Below are 19,774 nucleotides of genomic sequence, written 5' to 3'. Positions count from 1 at the left end.
GGCCACCTTCTCACTGTGTACTCTTGTAGTTTTTCCTCAATGTGTGCATGTAGGGAAAGAGAGAGAGAGAAGAAAGAGAGAGAGAGAGAGAGAGAATATCTATTTCTTTTCCTCTTATTATAAGGCCACCAATCCTATCGGATTAGGTCCCCACCCTATGGCCACATTTAACCTTATTTGCCTCCTAAATGTCCTATCTCCAAAGTCACGTTAGGGGTTAGGGCATCAACATGTTAATTTGGGTGGAGGGCACACAATGGAGTCCATAACAGAACTATCAAGCAAAAAGTCACCAGAACTAGAAGATTTAGAAAATTCTCAGCTTATCCATATTGCAAAACACAAGAAAGTGTGCCCTGCAGAGAACATCAAGGGTGTGTCTGGACAAACTTTTGCTGGAGAGATTAGACGTGGGACACCTGGCTCTGATTAACCATTTAAGCAGAACACTGTCAGATTGGACTGAACTTGGACTGAAGGGGACAGATATGGGATAAAATGAAGGAAGGTTATCAGACTTTATAGGCATGAAACACACTGATAAAGCGACTCAGCTGTGAACATGTGTTATCCTTCAAGAAAATGGAAGAATGACTTCCAGGAGTAGCTCAGAGGCCAGCAAGGTTGCCGAGAGAGGCTCAGAGGCCAGAGATGCTGCTATTGCCATTATAGGCCCAAAGCATGTGGGCCCAAGGGGCAGGAGCACTGTCTCCTTGGTTCCAGAGGGTGGAGTTGTCTCTTGGGTTCCAGAAGGTGGGGCTACCTCCTTGGTTATGCAGGGGGTTGTGGGGGGATTGACACTTCAGTGAGCCAAGTGGGTAGGGTCAGAGAACAGAACACCTAGCCACAGAGAATTATTCTCAGGCCTGGAAAACCTGATGGAATTTGCCCTGCTGAGTTGCCAATTTTTTTTAGACCTGCAACCATTTTATTCCTTCCATTTTATCCCTTTCAAAATGGGAATATCTGTCCTATGCCTGCCCCAACATTGTATTTTGGAAGCATATAGCTTGCTTTCTTGGTTTCACAGGTCCACAGACGGAGAGGAATATTGCCCAGGATGGACCATACCCAGAGTCTCACTCATACCTGATTTAGATTATTTACAAAATGATATTTTGGACTTAGATTTAACGCTGGAATGTGCTATGGCTTTTGAGGATGTTGAGATGACAGTGAATGTATTTTGCACATTGGAAGGACATGAATTTGGGGGGACTAGGGGGTGGAATCTTGTGCATTGAATTGTGTCTCCCCAAAGGATATGTTCAAGTCCTAATGTCCACTATCTGTGACTGTGATTCTATATGGAAGTAGGGTCTTTGAGGATATAACACATTTAAGATGAGATCATACTATATTATGGTGGCCTCAATCCAATGACTACTATCTTTATAAAAAGAGAAATTTGAACATAGATACATAAAGAGAGGAGAACACCATGTGAAGATACAGAGGGAACAGGCACAGGGGAGAATACTAGGTGATGACGAAGGCAGAGATTGGAGTGATGTGGCAGAAAACTAAGGAACACTAAGAATTACCAGCAACCACTAAAAGCTAGGAAGATGCCAAAAAGAAAAAATTCCTCCCCTAAATCTTACAGAGAGATCGTGGCCCTGTTGACGTGTTGATTTCAGACTTCTAGGCTCTAGGACTCTGAGAAAATAAATTTCTGTTGCTTTCAGCCACAAAATTTGCAGTAATTTGTTACAGCAGCCTTAGGAAACTAATACAGTATGTCATTATAGATCTTCTTACTTGTTGACACAGATTAAATCCATTTTGAAGACAGATTTAAAACTGTAGCATGTACACAAGCCACGGATCTCTAAATGCTAAAGAAAGAGTCTTCTTTAAAGCTTTCAGTGTGTGGTTCTTGGGTTTTTGTGTTTGATTTTTACCCTCTCTAAAATACTTAGGTGAATACATTCATGCAGTCCATTGCTCCGATCAGATTCTTCATTTGCAATGGACTGAATGCTTGTGTACCCCCTTCATATCATATGTTGAAATCCTAACCCTCAAGGTGATGGTATTAGGAGATGGGGCCTTTGGGAGGTGATTAGGTCATGAGATTGGAATCTTCATGAACCAGATTAGCACCCTTATAAAAGAGGCCCCAGAAACCCACCTCACTCCCCTTTCCACCATATGAAGACACAAGAAGACAATTGTCTATGAACCAGGAAGTGGGTCTTCACCAGACACTGAGTCTGCCAGTGGGTTGATCTTGGACTCTCTGGCTTCCAGAAGTATGAGAAATAATGTTTGCTATTTGAAGTCACCTGGTCTGTGGAATTTTTTATAGCAGCCCAAACTGACCAAGACAGGAATTGGTACTGAGAAGTGAGGAGTACTGCTATAACAAATACTTAAAAATGTAGAAACAACTTTGAAACTGGGTAATGGGTAGAGGCTAGAAGAGTTTTGAGGTACATGCCAAGAAAGCCTAGATTGTTCTGAATAGAATTTTAAAGGAGATTTTGGTGAGAGCTCAGAAAGGGAAAAGGAGAACTGTAGAGAAAGCTTCTATCTTCTTAGAGTATACCTCAGTAATCATGAACAGAATTTTGGTAAAAATATGGACCGGCCAAGAACATGTTACTGGACAATAAAGAAAAAGTGATTGTTGCTATAAAGTGGCAAAGAACTTGACTGAATTGTGTTTGTATGTTAGTGTTTGATGGAAAGTAGAACTTGTGAATGATGAAATTCGATATTCAGCTGAGGGTATTTGGTTCCTCCTGACTGCTTATAGTAAAATGTAAGATAGAGAGTGACATCAGCAAGATGGTGGAATAGGAGTTCTCCAGCTTCTCTCCCTGCACTACAGAAATCCATATGGCAACTATCCACAGGTCAGAATACCATTGTGAATATCCCAGAACTTGGGAGTGAGGCTGAGACTCCCCCCTTGGACCACAGAACTGAGAAAAGCCAGGGTCAAATGGTAAGAAGAATGGTTCTCTTTTACTGTGCCACTTCCCCCTCAAGCTGGTGCAGTGCCACAGAGAATTTCCCTGAAGTTATGGTTTCTAAGTGGGAAATTTTGAAGTTCATCTAGTTTGCCCACTTGAAAAAATCAATTTTCTGTACAACATCTGACAAGCAGTTGTTCAATTTATTTGTTTGTATTACTTCCAATGATAGGGAGTTCTCCACCTCAAGAGCCAGCTGATGCCATTCCTGCAGCTTACAGTGAATGTTAGAAAGTTCTTTCTTCAACTAGGCCAAAGTTTCAGAAAAAAATTTCCAAGATTTAGAGCTTTAAGAACATTAGATGGACTTTTTTGTAAGAAACTTAGTTCCCTACCATTGGAAGAGTTCAAATAAAGGCCACATGACTTACATCTCCAGATGCTCTAGAATCTAGTATCTGGAGTCCAGATAACTTTTAAGGTCTATTTCTGTTTCCACAGTCAATGATTCCATGACAATTCATTAGGAAGAGCAAACTTTTTAATCTAGTCTTCCAAGCAGCTCCTTATTTCTAACTTTCTCCTTTTATTCTTTCTTTAAATCCCCCAGCCTCACACCTTTCATCTGTCTGTGACTTTTCTACTTCATTTGCCTCTTTCTTATATTTAGGTTATCCGCCACCCCTAACTCAGTATCCACACTTGTCCTCCCTTTCTATCCTCATTTTGGGGCTTAACACTGTCTTGCCATAATTAATCATAGCCTCTTCTCTGAACTTCTGGCCTCCAGTTTTTCCCTTGTCTAATCCATCCTGTATTTCTAAGTATCCCTCTTATCAATTCTCTTCCCGTTTGAATCCATCCTTAAGCTTAACTTTGTATACATTGCCAATCTTCCCCACTCTTTATCCAGGCATTGAAAAATCTCCATAGTCAGGCCCCATCTTCCTCTCAAGACATACTTCTTGGACTCAATTTCCTAAACTTTTCTGGTGAAATGGATTCTCCCTTTCACTGTATTCCAAAAAGGTTCTGTTTTCCTGTTATTCAGCTTTTGCTTATACCAGTTCCATAGCCCAGGACCTCCCATTGCCCCTAATTCCCTGCCACCAATAAAATACAATCTATCTTTCAAGGTCAGTCTTTTTTTGTTTGTTTGTTTGTTTGTTTTTGTTTTTGTTTTGAGATGGAGTCTCGCTCTGTTGCCCAGGCTGGAGTGCAGTGGCCGGATCTCAGCTCACTGCAAGCTCCGCCTCCCGGGTTTACGCCATTCTCCTGCCTCAGCCTCCCGAGTAGCTGGGACTACAGGTGCCCGCCACCTCACCCGCCTAGTTTTTTTTTTTTTTTTTTTTTTTCCCGGCTAGTTTTTTTTTTGATTTTTTAGTAGAGACGGGGTTTCACCATGTTAGCCAGTATGGTCTCCATCTCCTGACCTCGTGATCCGCCCGTCTCGGCCTCCCAAAGTGCTGGGATTACAGGCTTGAGCCACCGTGCCCGGCCTCAAGGTCAGTCTTAAATCTCTCCTCTGTTAACTCTTCCCAGAGGACTCCAGCCCATACTTCTCTCTTCCTCCTCTGAACTCCCATACCACTTTATTGTCTGTTTCATTCATCTGGCAATCAATCATGCATTGCCTTGTAACATCTCTGAAAACTGTCATTTATCTTGGGTACCGTCCTTTAACTGTTTCTTTTGTGTATATAGTGTCTCCCTATTACCTACAAAGCTCCTTGAGGCTGGGAGCAAGTATTGCATTTTTTTTTTTCCTACTCTCTATGAAACAGAATTGGGCAACTAGTAGGGGATGGCTTATTAATGTGTACTGACTAGTTTCCAATAGATTATCCAATTATTTTGTCACCACTTTAATAGACCACTAAATCCATGATTAATCTTCCCTTGCCCTATTTGTCAGGCATTGGTGGTGACGGAAGATAGAAGGGACCATTAGAGATAAGGCACATATGGGAGAAAGCATATTTGACTATTTAAGCCTCAAGTAAGACAAATTGCTAAGATGCTGGTGCTGAGATGTTTCACTATTAGCTAAAAGTGTTCCTTAATAGATTTAGGTCCCTGGAGAAGCTCCACAGAGGTTGTGATTACAACCTGATACAACTCTTCCAAGAGAGTAAACAGGGATTTTTTTTTCCTTTCTAGTTTGTGCTGGGTAATCAATACCTAGGTGTTTAATTCAATGAATTCAGGGATGGTGCACCAATTCTCTAGTAGTCATCAGAATTTCTCTAGCAGTTTTTGCGTTCCTAGAACAATAATTAAAATTCAAAATATCCTATGTGACCTTTTATGCCAAATTGAAAATGCTATATGATTCATGAGAAACCCTCCAGTTTGAACAGAGATTAAGTCACAGGAAGGAAAGATATTGGTCCACAGGGATGAAGATAGGAAAGGAGCATGGAATTCACAACTTTTTATGACTGCCTCTAATGTTGTACTGTAGTGGCCTTATTGGTCGGGGCAGGAGGTGAAAAGGGGATGTGCTTCTCCATTAGGAAAGGAAGAAGAAAATAACAAAGAGGTAAAATTCTGAGTGCTAAATCGTATAAAGATCACCAGCAAATGCTAAGCAAAGGATCTCTCAATTTAAGCATATATAATGTGGGACTGGGGGAGGCCTTAATGATATTGGAGAGGCCTCAAGTCAGCCATCTTGTCATGTTCCCCATCATTGCTATAGGGAGCAGAATGTATAGTTATGAGACTAAGTGGTCAAAAGCTTGAGAAGTCCTCGGGGAGTAGGGATGGATGGCTCTTCTCTATGGCATTAGTTTTATTTCTAAACCGCATTATCCAAACCACTTCACACACTGCTCCATTCAAATTGCCTAGAACAATCATCTATGCATTGCTAGTTATTTAAGACATTAGGTTATTTTAAAGTCTGGATTCACCTTCCCCTTTATCTCTAAGACCTTTACAGCAGAACTTTGCTTCAAGATGAACCATGTATCATTCTCTGTCCAAATCCTGGTTCCAAGATTTCCTGCAGATTCATTTATTCATTCAAAAGATATTTATTGTGCTTTTACTATGTGCCAGAGACTGCTCTAAGTAAATAACTGACACAGATCTCTCTCCTCTTGGAGCTTACATAAATTCTAACTGTGGTAGATGTATAGAAGGGCAGGCAGAGTGTATCTCCTGAAGTTTGATTGAACCAGTTACTGCAGGGAGCAGTGGCCAGATATTTGGTACTGCTAGGTTAAAAAGAACCCTGCTAAGCTTTGGAGAGGATACTTCTTGCTCTTCCCTCTGCATTACTTTTGTAGTAGACAGAAAACAGAAAGGCAAAGAGTATAGTGGTCAAGGACATAGGCTTTGGAGTCACATTGCCTGCATTGGAATCCTAGTTTCACTACTGAATAGTGATTCCACCTTGGACTGGTTCCTACCTCTTTCTGAGTCTCAGTTTCCTTAGCTGTTACTATTGTCATTCAGCAGACCCAAGTCAAGACTGCTGATTCCTGTTTTCCTAACCCAAGGGCATCTACATTAGCTGCTCACATACACCTTGAGTGACTCATCCATTGGGCATACATTTATATCTACATATTAAGTGGATATGTATAGAAGTATCTGCACCACATACTTACAAAGGTCTGAGTCCAAGTGAATTACTCCTATTTATGAATAATTCTAAAGAGGTTTTCTGTCTATAATTCCTAACCAGGTGGTCTCGGCTTCCATTTTATTATTTCCCTGCTGTAAAGGTGGCTTAACTAATGCAATTAATTATTTACCTATTAAGAATTGTGTGGCTTCTCTACTAGTTTCCTTACCTTATAAATTTCTCCCTGTTGGACGGTTTTTATGACGTTAATCCATTCTTCCATGTCTTTCCGGTTGGGTGCAGCCAGAGTGATTTTTCGTTGTGGTGTGATAACCTAAACAAAAAGTCACATTATTAGCTGGTTCTCACTCCATAACTTTGCCTTCAAACAGAGTCTGTGAACTTTCTAAGAAACTACACAGTTGTACCAAGCACAACGTAAGGCACTTCTTGAATATAAAACAGATGTTCCCAGAGCCACTGGTAGCTCCTTAGATACCCATCCAAAATAATAATAATGCTAATAGCAATAATTAACATTTTAATGCCACTCACTATGTGCCAGGAACTATTCTAAAGCACTTTATGCATATGATTTCATTCAATCTTCATTACAACCCTGTGAGATGGGCATTGTTATTTTTCCCATTTCATAGCCCAGAAAACCAAGACAAAAAGAGTTAAATGATTTGCCCAGGGTCACCCAGCAGGTAAAAAACTAAACCAGAATTGAAATTCAGATTCTTTGGCTTCAGAATTCATTCTTTTAAATACTAAACCACGTACCATCTATTACTCAAGTTAGTTTGCCTGAAAACCCTACTTGCTTACTGCTACTCTGTCTACTTGAAGTGGTAAAATTGTATGTGTGGTTCATTAGGGTGTCCCTGTTTCTGTTTAGTGGGAGAGTGAGATGTCTAAAATCCAGTTTCTTCTTTCTTATGGCTAGGGACAACCTGAAGAGAATTTTACAGTTGTCTTTCTTAATCCTGCTTGGCACAAGAACCCAGGCAGGAATAATAAGAATGCCACACTGAGAGTCTAGCAGACATAGACCATGAGCAGGACTTGATCTTTTCCCAGAGGGCAGGAGGGATCATGGATAGCACACCATCAGTCACTGCTTCCATTGCCCTACTGCCTTTACTATAAGCTCCCCAAGTCTTGAAGCTAGAGCTCACCACACCAACAAGGAATTTATTTCTTCTTTTGCATGTAGCACAGTGAAATTATGTGGTAGATGGAAATAGGAGCTAGTCGGGATTGTGATAACAGCCACTCCTTTGGTCCAAACCCATTCTTGAGTGGGGCTGATGTTCACTGCTTCTGTGCTTTAATTAGGTTAAGGGGCAGCCTAGCCCTTATGATTTGTTTCTTTGTAAAATGGAGACCAAAACATTAGCCTATAGGCTCATCACCCAAAGGCTCAGCTTTTTGGGATTGGTCAACAGAGCCCTCAGCTTTACCCTGTGTCAAGGTGATGTAATGAGAGAGTAACAAAAGCAAAGTCTTCTTCTTAGATCCAGTCACTCTCCTTTCAAGGGAGGATGGAACATGAACCAACCATGGAAGCAGGGTATTGGGTCTGCAGCTCTTTAGTCTGTTGGGTACTATCTCCTACCTGCCTAAACAGGAACTCCAGTCTCCATATTCCACCACTGAGGCTGGGAGAAGACAGTTCTGGAAGGAGGTGGGTAGGAGAATTCCTGGACCACCAAGCTTTCTATTTTTCAGTGAGTTTTCTGGTCTGGATTCACTTGAATGACCAAAGCCATGTGACATTTCAGTCACACCAAGCCCTAGATGCTTCCCTAAAAAATCCTCTGCTTTCTCTGAGGCACTTTCATCAGTAATCTCAACATGGGGTAGATTTCACTTTGAATTAGGGCTCTTATCTACTTCATCAGAGGAGAGGATGTCATGTAACTCAATTATCCTGCCATTTTCTATAACATATTAGCAGTCTCTTGAAAGACTCCCAGTGATACGCTTCTAAATCACCTTCACTGGAAGGACTGATTTTTATAAGTCACATACTCCCTTCCCCTTGAAATCAGCTTAGCTTTATACTGGTAATAAGAAAAAGACCATCACTTTTTTCTTCCCTATCAGTGGGCTGCTAGAAAATGTTTGCATGAATGATAACACTTTGGGATCAAAGGAAACTTTGGAAACCTGAAGTTCAAAGAAGTAAGAAGTGGTTATGGAAAGCTATCTTCCCAGCTAGTCCCTACCCCTGCCCATTCAGTCATTCCCAATCTTACTTACACAAAAACTGTGGCAAAGGTTTCTACAGCTGCTTTCTGCCACAGCGGCTTGAGACAGATCAATCGTTTCAAAGTGTGCAAACTGGAAAGATACAAGAGAGAGGGACAAGGAACCATCTGGTTAATGATGCAAAGAGACGTTAAAAGGTAAACACACACACACACACACACACGCATACACAGACTTGCTGACAGGCATTTGTGGCAGTCATGATCCAATCATTTCTTTGGCTTGAGGGCTAACATTTATTTAGCAACATGATTTTTGTTAATATATCATGCAACAAAAAAATGAAATCAAAATAAACTTTTTACAGATATTTATGTGGAATTATAGGAAGGCTTGAGTTGGTCAGTTCAGAATTATTTAAACATAAAGGCTTCTGTTGAAAAAGATAATGGGATGTGGTTTAACTAGAGTCCTAAAGAAACAGATTGTGATTAACTCCTATTTTATTGGGTGGCAGCCTTTGCAGTGTTGCTAGTCCCATCCAGTTTGAGGTCTGTGTCTCCTTATTAACTGGCCATAGTAGATAACATCTAGCCAGCAGCAGGAAATCAGTATCATGGATACAGGCAAGGCTGGTTTCACCGGTATACAAACTGTGCAGTCACACAGGGCCCTGTGTTCAGAAGGGCCCCACACTTAGTTTAATGCTTTGCTGTTGTCATCTTAAAATTCATAATTTTGTCTTTGAGCATGTGTTTCGTAAGTGAAGTCCAATGGGACAACAGATCATGCATATGAGCAGAGTAGATAGGCGCAATATACATTTCCACCCCATGTCTTGTCACTCCATTTGCATTTGTGATGCCCATGAACATAGAATTCTAGTGGACCCATGAAGAGTGGGAGTTTAGCAAGACTCAAAGCAAGTACAAGATAAGTGTGTTACATCTATGACTGAGTAAGCAGTAGGGGAGCTGACAGCCCTGAGAGGTCATACTTTCTGTTGGAACCAGAACTTGCTTCAGGCATAGAAAAAAGACAATGGTTTCTAAGAAACATAAACAACCAAGAAGCCCTATTGTATTCTTCCTTGCTCGTTACACCCCTGGGTTAGCCAACCATTTCTGCTAAAAATGATGACATGGAAGGAAATGGAAAGATAAGGCAATCCATAGTTCTTTCAGTTAGAAAAGTGTTGGTGGAATGTGCAAGTATCGAGAAGTAAAATATGAACAGTTGAGCTAGTTTTGTGCAGTTTTTTATACTGCTGAGAACAAAATACATACACTTGTATGAGCTACTAAACACAAATTGTATAATTTTAGTGATTCTTTATATGAATTAAATGCTCTTACATTTGCATTTAAAACTGGTGTTGTATAGTGTTCAGATGAATAGTGAAATTCATGCTAACTGTTTAAAATTTTATTTTTCTTTACTTAGAATTTACATTAGCAAGTAAAAACACCATGACAAGTCTTTGCTTTATATTAATATTTTAGTATAAACATAAAGCGTTATATGTTAGTAGCTTTAATACAACTTCCCCCTGCTTTTTGAATAAAGGGCACTACATTTTCATTTTGCACTGGATCCCCAAAATTATAGTTGGTTCTGGGTGCAGAAGCTAGCTGGGAAAAATACGAAAGGAAAGGGATACTGAAAAGAGAAAGGAGAGAAAAGTATCCCCATTTGACCCAAAAGGGCAAGTTAAATAAAGCGTAGAGGGCTTCAACTTCCACCCTAATGTTTGCTGACATGTCTTTACTTATTAGTCCATCTTCCCTCACAAATGTTTCCTGGCACCCACCCATTAATCTAGTTGACAATATGCTATACATTACCGCGGGATGGTGTGCAAAGTAGAGCTTCTGTCCTTGAACCAGAAAATATCTAAGCTTCCATCTCTTGAAGGAGTTACAGTTCTTCAGCATAGGTCCTTCCTTCAATATTTTCTGAAAGATAGAAGCATGGTGTTGAGCAATTAGACCAATTCATAAGGTCATATCACTTGTTTTCTCAGATGGAAAGAGCAGATATCTAGAAGGCTCTATCTTGTCACATATCTGAGAAATGACCTGAAGGCCAGGTGAGAACACAGTGAAGCTTGTTCAATCAGAGGAGACATTGGTTACCCTTGGATTACTCATTCAGGATGATATAGGCTTCACGTTTATCAGGCTACATGGCCCAAAAACCATGAAGAATATCTCTATTTACAGTAGAGGGCAGGAACATGAACACACAAGAACAGCATTCCTAGGAAAGAAAGTGTGGTAGAGGAAAAGTCTGTAAAGGCAGATTTTCTGGAAGTCTCCAGATTGTAGCTCTAGACAGGGCTCGCCTGTCAGCTCTTTAAGAGTGTTCCTTTTAGAATATTAAGTTGGATCGTGTTCCTTCCTTGTTCACAAGCCTCCAATAGCTTCTCAACACTTTTAGAGCCAAATCCAAAGTCTTTACCATGGTTTGTCTTCAGCAGACTCATGATCTCATGAAGGAGCAAGCACATAAAAAGGAACCACAAGAAAACTACCTTCTGATTACTTTCGTTACATCCCAGAGTCTAACCACTGATTTTTCAGTTACCTGCTGAACAGACTGATCCTAACCAAGCATAGAGTCTACTTACCATTTTCATCATTGAGGAAGTTCTCACTTAAGTTATAGGATACAAACCAACATGCAAGACTGCCATTTGGGAGAAGTACTCAACCCCGCTAAGCTGGAATCAAACTCATACTTAATGGACAAAGGGCCAGATTGAGTTTAAAATCACCAGATCAAGGCCCTACCATGAATTCTATCTATCATCTAAAGTAGCATTCACCATTGGGTGGCTGGAGAAGTGTTTTGTTTGGCCTACCTAGTGTTTTTCAAAGTTTTAAATTAGTTGGTAATATTTAAAAGGTGGAAGATTTCATATAAAAATTCAGGTTTCCTGTTTCTTAAAAAAAAATAGAACATCTGGTAACATTGAATTTATATTCTCACATGGCAACAATCTGCAGAAACTGAGTACCAACTGCCCCCTTCAGATGGGGTGCCTGACTCCAACAGGAATTTGAGTTTAGGACCCTGATCCAAATAATTATTTGTCATTCCTGTTCTCCCAAATACACACACACATACACATACACACACACACACACACACACACACGTACTCATACACACACATTTATACACTCTTCAATTTTCTAACCAATTGGATAGTACTAGTGGACAGAGCTTCTGTATCTCAACTGAAAAGTCAGTTCATAAGCAGTCATGATTTACCTGAACCCTCTTCATAGCTTATGGGAGTTTCAAGGTTATTGTAACACCCTTGGGATGCAAAAGAATGGTGCTGAGGAGTCAGAATAAAGAGAACAATAAGATCTTGTGGGAAGGAGGGAGGTTGCAGAGAGAGAGAGTAAGAAATTATATTTAAATTGTTGAAATTGAGTCATCCAAGAAAAAACAACTGCTGTAAGCATTAAGAATATATTGTTCCTTTCCTCTCTCTGGCCAGGTGGCCTAAAATACAATTCTCAATAATGGCATTTGGTTTTTTCTATCCTAACCCTCTCACCTCTATCCATATACTTCTCCACACTAAGTCTTCGTATTACCTAGGCAGTCCTATTTACTTCTTTCTGCTAAAGACTTAAATTCCAAAATTTAACGACTCCAATTCTGTACAACTGAATCTACACCCATTATCTCTGCCCTTTTCCCAACTTGTTCTGCTCTGTTAAAATTATTAAATGCTTCCTTTACTCTTCTTATTTTGTCGTATATAATGTCCCCGTACAAGCTCATTTTACAGTTTTTGGTTGGCTACTTTCCCCTTCCCTCCATTTGCAGTTTAAAGTTTTGCAGCTCTGACTGTCAGATATTTACACTACTACATTCTCTTGGCCTGTTCTGAGAAGCATTTACCCTTAAAGAACCATTTTTCAGGCACTGCAAGTCGTGGGCTAGTAAACTAAAATCTCTCAATTTATAACTTGTGAATATGATAGCCCAAGAGGACTCAGATTTTAGCTTATGCATTTGATGAACTCTTTAATGATATTACTATGAGCAAGAAGGAGAATTGCTGTCTTTGTTCAAGTTCCTATTTTATCTGCCTGTAGATCACATCCCCTTCCTCAGCAAGTCATCCTGCTTGGTTATTCAGAGCCTACACCCAACAAACCAGTAGCCACCCTCAACTCAGGGGACCCCAATTAAGCTCTACCACTCAGGGGATCCTTATAGACAATAGAGCTATATAGGAATAAGTTTTCTATATCTCTCCAAAACTAAATTAATACAAATCTGAAATAGATTCTGATAAGATGTTTAAGTCCCAGAGCAACCACTAGAAAATAACTTTTAAAATTATTAATACATCATAAAGCAACAATTAAATACCACTACACGTGGATTAGAATAGCTAAACCCCAATACAGTGATGATACCAAATGCTGGCAAGAATATGGAGCAACAGGAACTCTCCTTCATTGCTAGTTGGAATGCAAAATGGTACAACTAGTTTGGAAGACAGTTTGGCAGTTTCTTACAAAATCAAACATACTTTTACCACGTGATCTAGCAATTGAAATTTTTGCTATGTACCCAAATGCATTAAAGAGTTATGTCCACACAAAAACCTGCACATGAATGTTTATAGCAGTTTTATCCATAATTGCCAAAACTTGGAAGCAACCAAGATGTCCTTCAATAGGTGAATGGGTAAACAGACTGTGGTACATCCAGACAATGGAATGTTATCCAGTAATAAAAATAAATGTGCTGTAAAGCCACAGAAAGACATGGAGGAACTTTAAATGCATATTGCTAAGTAAAAGAAGTCAATCCAAAAAGGCTACATACTATATCAATCCAACTACATGACATTCTGGAAAAGGCAAGACTATAGGGACAGTGAAAAAAACTCAGTGGTTGCCAGAAGCTCAAGGGCAGTTCGGAAGAGATGAATAGGTGGAGCACAGGAGATTTTTAGGGCAGTGATACTATTCTGTATGGTACTGTCATGGCGGCTACATGTCATTATACATTTGTCAAAACCCACAGAATGCACAACACCAAGAATGAACCCTGATGTAAACAATGGATTTTAGTTAAGAATAAAACATCAATATTGGCTCACCAAGTGTAACAAATGCACTGCACTAATGCAAGATGTTAATAATAATAATAATAATAATTGTTTCAGGACCTTGTTCAGTGTAGTAGCCCCAAGCAGGTAATAGGGGAAACTGGGAGGGGTGGGTATATGGGTACATTCTTTACTTTCCACTCAATTTTCTATATACCTAAAACTGCTTAAAATGGTCTATTAATTTTTTTTAATAAGCAAGCAAAACAGACTGGGAATTCTGAAAAGAAGAGTAATTAAGAGGGAACTACCTCCTATTTAGGTTTTAAAACCTAGTATAAAGCTATAGTGATAAAAAAATAATTAAAGGGACTAAAATGTTAAAATTATTAAAGGAACATAAACATATACCCATGTGATATGGCAGGGGCATAAGTATGTAGAATATTCATTGAAAAATACAACAAAAGCTCTGTCTACACTCTGGCTGTTTTGGGGAGTGGTTGTTAGAGCTCTTTAAGGGAAAAAGAGATGGCAGAAATGAAGTAATCTCTTTTATACCTGATACCCAAGGTCTGAAGGTATGAGAAGGGTAGAGTTTCAATGTGTGTCTACCAGTGGAGATGAGGAAGATTTATTTCTGAAGTGGATGATGAGATTGTGAGCTACTTTCCAATAATAAATTATTATTATTATTATGAACACATTTTAGATTAAGTCTGGAATTACTCTCGTAGACACTATGGCTTGTCAACACAAAGTTTATAATCCTTTGGCACCAGAACAGGGTTGGTAGCTTGTGGAAACTGTCCTTCTTTTGCCTATCAAGTTACTTTGTTTCTGTCAAAAGCCAAATCACCATCTGGAAACTGGAAACAGGAGGACACAGTCAACCATGACAAGAACAGAACGTCAAGGCTAGGGAGTAGGTAAGCTCTGTGGTTCTAAAATTGTTTAGTGAGATAAACCTCTTCACCAAGTTAAAAGACCCAAGAGGGCATTGTTGGAAGGAACCAAACGAAGTTGTATTGCTTTGAATAAGATAAAATGAAATTAAAACCTAGTCTTTGTTAATTAAGTTAGAATGCAAATCTTCTTAGGGGATAGGCAAGGGCTCTCCCTTCAATGCCTCCCTTCGCAGGGTGCACAAGAAGAGCTCCTTAAGTTCTAAACAGAGGCTCTATGTCATAAGCTCTGAACTTCTACAAATGCTCAAACCTGGATCTTGGAAAAGATAAAGGGCCTGTAGTCCTTTCCCTTCTGAATTCTGTCCTCCTTCAGTGAAACTTCCCTACTCACCCAATTACTGTTTCTAAATAAACCATTGTTTATTTTGTTAAAATCCCAAAACCAATAGGCAGCCCTAGGAAGCCAGTTTGAGCAGGCAGAAGCTAAAAATCCCTTGTTTGATTGCCCCAAGTCGATAAAATATGTGCATGCAAAACAATCTTTACTTGCTTGGGGCTACTAAACTGAACAAGGTCCTGAGGCAAAAATTGGAAGAAGCAAGGTAACAAGCAAATGCATCCTGCCAAGGGAGGCGTTGAAGGGAGAGCCCTTGCCTATCCCCTAAGAAGATCTGCATAGTGCTTCCTGGTCCCTGGCCTCTGGCAGATAATATTATCTCATTGCCTTCTCACCACAACTATGCAGTATCACGTCTGACTTCCAGAAAGTATATCTGAGGCTTGGTTTCCCTTACTTTGTTCAAGTACCCATAATTACAAAATGCTAGTGGACTCTGTGCTTCCTGTACCCATGATGAGAAAACTGGGAGGGCCTGGTTAATTAGTATGTACACAACAGGGTGAACACAGACCCCACCCCATCCCACTGCCAAACTTTATCCTGAATGACAAGATCATAGATTGCTAAGAATTAAAAAGCATTCTAGGCCGGGCGCGGTGGCTCACGCCTGTAATCCCAGCACTTTGGGAGGCCGAGGCGGGCGGATCACGAGGTCAGGAGATCGAGACCATCCTGGCTAACACGGTGAAACCCTGTCTCTACTAAAAATAAAAAATGGAAAAAAATTAGCCGGGCGTGATGGCGGGCGCCTGTAGTCCCAGCTACTCGGGAGGCTGAGGCAGGAGAATGGTGTGAACCCGGGAGGCGGAGCTTGCAGTGAGCTGAGATCGCGCCACCGCACTCCAGCCTGGGCGACAGAGCAAGACTCCGTCCCAAACAAAATTAAAAAAAAAAAGTCTTCTATGAACAACTCTGACTATTCCATACTAGAACTCTTAATGAGCTTCCCTCAAAGTGGCAAATGGTATTCCTTGTTTTTCTAAACACCTAACATTCGTTGGCGGGCGAGAAGGGAGTTCTCCAGTTTTTTTTAAAGTGATACTCCACGATTGACTGGAAGAGTAATTAGAATTCACATATCGACAACACTTTGTAATTCATAAAGTGCTTTTGCTTCTCATCAGCCCTCTGAAGCAGGTAGTGAAAGGCGTTTTCTAACGCAATTCTGTCCTATGAAAGACACCCTGAAATTAGTATCTTCAAGTGGCTTGCCCGAGGAAATAGTTGAAAGTTTTCCTCTCAAAAAAGATTGCCCATGTTTGTTTTGCAGTTTTGAGACTTTGCAACATCTTCGAGTTAAAATATTTGTCAGAAGGACGCATCTCTGATGTTATTACAAAAGGCAATGAGGAATGGGACTCCATATGGGAAATTCTGCTTTGGTGGCCACATTTATAAGCACACAGCTATTTCATAAGAAGGGACACACATGTAGTCCTCTTGGTCCAAGCTGCCACATTTCTGTGGCAATATCTGTGATGCTGCAGATAGAAAGAATTTAGGAAGGGCTGTAGAATCCTTGTACATATTAAAATGTCATGTTACCACTTGATGCTTCTTAAACCACAGCACACTGCAGGCAGGCTTCCTAATCCTTCCTGCCAGCTCTATTAGACATTAAAACCCAAATAACATTATGGTTTCTACTATTAAACCCTCAAGGCTGATTGTTTTGTGGTGAGAGTGAGTATGGTGCTAATTAGTCTATTGTCCTGAATTCAATCACCACAGAGATCAATTGGCTTCATTCAAATTCAAGAATGTAGGACTCCAAGGCATAAGTAATTCAGGTCCTGTGTACAGTGTTCACACAAAATGGTCTTTGTTAAAACCATGGCAGCCCCTGCAGAGAAGGCTAAAGCTTTGGAAAACTCTGCTTCAGTTTCATTTTGAATCCTCTTTGATAAGCCACTACCCAAATCCATTGCTCCCAGAAACTCCCACACCCTGGCACAGGTAGTATCTCTCTCTGGTGCTCTCTACAACTCAGCATGTGTAAATTAATAAATTAATGAGGATAAACATTTCCCTCACTCCATATTTATAAAATATCTTCTATAAAATATCTCAACAGAGTTTGTAAAGCAGCCCAATTTCCTGTATATAATTAACACCCGCCTGCTGCTTAATTGGGAAAGGGCAAGTACAGCTGCTTTTCCTATGCTTCTCCCAAGTCCCTAAAGCTTCTACTATCTGCTACATCTGTTTTTCTGTCGCTTGGTGGATTTTTTTTAAGAGACAGGGTCTTGTTCTGTCACCCTGGTGGAAGTGCAGTGGCACAATCATGACTCACTGTAACCTCAAACTCCTGGCTCAAGTAATCCCCTTGCTTCAGCCTCCTGAGTAGTCAAGACTACAGGTGCCCACCACCATGTCTGACTAATTTTTTCATCTTTTGGTAAAGACAGTCTTGCTATGTTGCCCAGGCTGGTCTTGAACTCCTGGGCTCAAGCAATCCTCCCACCTCTGTAATCCCATTACAGAAATGAGCCACCATGTCCAGCCTGCTTGGTTCGTTTTTGATGCATAAGGCTTTGGGGAATTCTTTACCTTTTCCCAGCAGAAGGGTCCCCTGTTATACAGCCAAGTTGAATTCCACCCCCACCCACGCAAAAGTAGGCAAGCATCATGATATGCACCACTACCTGTTATTAGTTGGCTGCTCTTCTGTTTTAATTTCTCTTGTTGCTGTTGTGTAGGAGGCTGGATCAAGTTAGGGGATGAGTAGGCTATCACTCCCCAAGTGAGAACTGAACTATTCTGGGCACAACTGAGAAGGCCAGCTTTCTGTCTATGACTCCTTCAGTCCAAAGACCTGGAACATCTATTCTCTTTGCTTGGGTTAGAGTGCTGGGAAGAAAGCCGCTTCCTAACACTGGCTTGCCAAAGCTGATTCAAAGCAACAGTGTTTGATTTGGTTAAAATGCAACTCCGGGTGCTTTAGGCTTTAAGAAAGGTCAGATCCACTGCTCCACTGAAAGCTTTACACTCCCCAGGGTCCTGTTGACATGGCAGGAGTCAGACAGGCTGGCTCCAACACTTACTAGCTGTGTGACCTTGGGCAAATCACTTAACCTCTCTGAGCCTCAATTTCCTTGTCTGTTAGATGAAGATACCTTACAGAGCATGTGCCTGCCACTCTGTGAGTCCCTTGTCCCTTGTGGATTGTGGAGGCAAGGGCTGCTGCCATTGCTCCGCTCATGCCACTACTGGAATCTTCCCTCCTGGCTAAGGGCTGCAGCAGCAGGATGAGGAATAGGACGACCGACTGTCCTGGTTTTCCCAGGAGTTTCAGCACTACAATCAGGAGGTTTTTGGGCAAACTGGGACCTCGTGGTCACCCTAACACTGAAAAGCCAGATCTTTCTACCACACAGGTCTGCAAGGACTATATCTGCAAATCTCCTCCCACTGCTTCCTGTGCTAAGGAAGAGCTATAGATGAACATCTATGTCCCTGCTCTCTATCAGTGAAATAAAAGAAAGTTGAGCTGCTATACGTATTTATTTTATAAATAGGCAAAACTTTAACCAGTTCCTTGAATATCACTATAAAGGTATTTTACACACGTGAACAAACATATATACACATATATTCTTTTTTCTTCCTGTAAATAATAGTATTCTATGTGCAATGTTTTGTTTCTTGCTTTCTACACTTAATATACAATGAACCCTTTTAGATATTGATACATATTAAGTGGTTTCCTTTCTTTTACAATTGCATAGCATTCTACTAAATGAATGTAATGTGATTTATTTAAACAGTTCCCTATTGAAAGACAGTGCTTTCAAATCTTATTTTATTACAAATGACACTGCAGGAACTCTGTATATACATGTCATTTTGCACTGGTCTGAGTACACTGATAAAATAAATATCAAGGGTTGATGACTTTAAAACTGGTCCACTGGGACCATAAAGCCTAAACACCGATAAGTTTTGGGGAGCCAAAACATAGAAACAGGAAACCCAGTGAAAGGAACAATGTAAATGGAAGTTTAGCCTTTAAGCCTGTGTCTTCTCAAATCTCTCTGCCCCTTCCCCCTTCTTCTTTTCTATTGCTGGAATTCCTAGGGAGGGTAAGGATCACTAATTGTTTGGGGTATGGGGAGGAGGTGAGCAATCTGAGCCCAGGCTGACAAAGTTCTGAAAGCAGTAACCTGGCTCTTGGTAATTGACCTGGGACTAGCTGCATCCAGGAAGGAGGAAGAGCTTTGCTGAGCCCTCCCAGAACTGCTTATAGGTTTGCATGCTGGCTTTGCTGCCTACTAGCTGTGCAGCCTTGAACAAGCTATTTCACTGCGAAGAGGGGCCACCGTTAAGTTGGTAGGATGGAGATACAAGCTCTGGTCTATGTTAGTTCAAAATCTGTGCTCATGCCACAAAACTGGCCTTTTAACTTTCTGAGCCAATCTTGACCTTAGTAACGAGTAATCTTAGATCTCTCCGCCCTGTTATAGATTATGAAAATAATGCTCCAAGAGGGGCTGTGCTTACTCAAGTCAAAGAGCAAATTAGTGGTAGAGCATTGGGCCTCGGGCCACTGTATTTCAGTTGTGTTGGGACTCCTCACCGACCTCCCTAAGGTGAGTGAAGGTGCCCTGTAACTGCAGCCGTTGAGTTTTCTCTGTATTGGGAATGCCTCCTGGAATATGTGCACAGTTAC

General features: G+C 40.7%; 1 protein-coding gene across 1 annotated transcript in view; it reads right to left on the bottom strand.

Moving 5' to 3' along the window:
- Positions 1-19,774, bottom strand: part of DGKK (diacylglycerol kinase kappa) — a 111,065-nt gene that overhangs the window by 49,523 nt on the left and 41,768 nt on the right. Inside the window, exons 2-4 of the mRNA XM_017885944.1 lie at positions 10,557-10,667; positions 8,764-8,844; positions 6,725-6,829 (exon numbers count right to left, since the gene is read on the bottom strand). Coding sequence (XP_017741433.1) covers positions 6,725-6,829; positions 8,764-8,844; positions 10,557-10,667 — 297 coding nt within the window. The remainder of the gene's footprint in view (positions 1-6,724; positions 6,830-8,763; positions 8,845-10,556; positions 10,668-19,774) is intronic.

This window comes from Rhinopithecus bieti, unplaced genomic scaffold, assembly GCF_001698545.2.
Source record: "Rhinopithecus bieti isolate Rb0 unplaced genomic scaffold, ASM169854v2 scaffold_15791, whole genome shotgun sequence".
NCBI lineage: Eukaryota > Metazoa > Chordata > Mammalia > Primates > Cercopithecidae > Rhinopithecus > Rhinopithecus bieti.
This window is presented reverse-complemented; position numbering and strand designations above follow the sequence as displayed.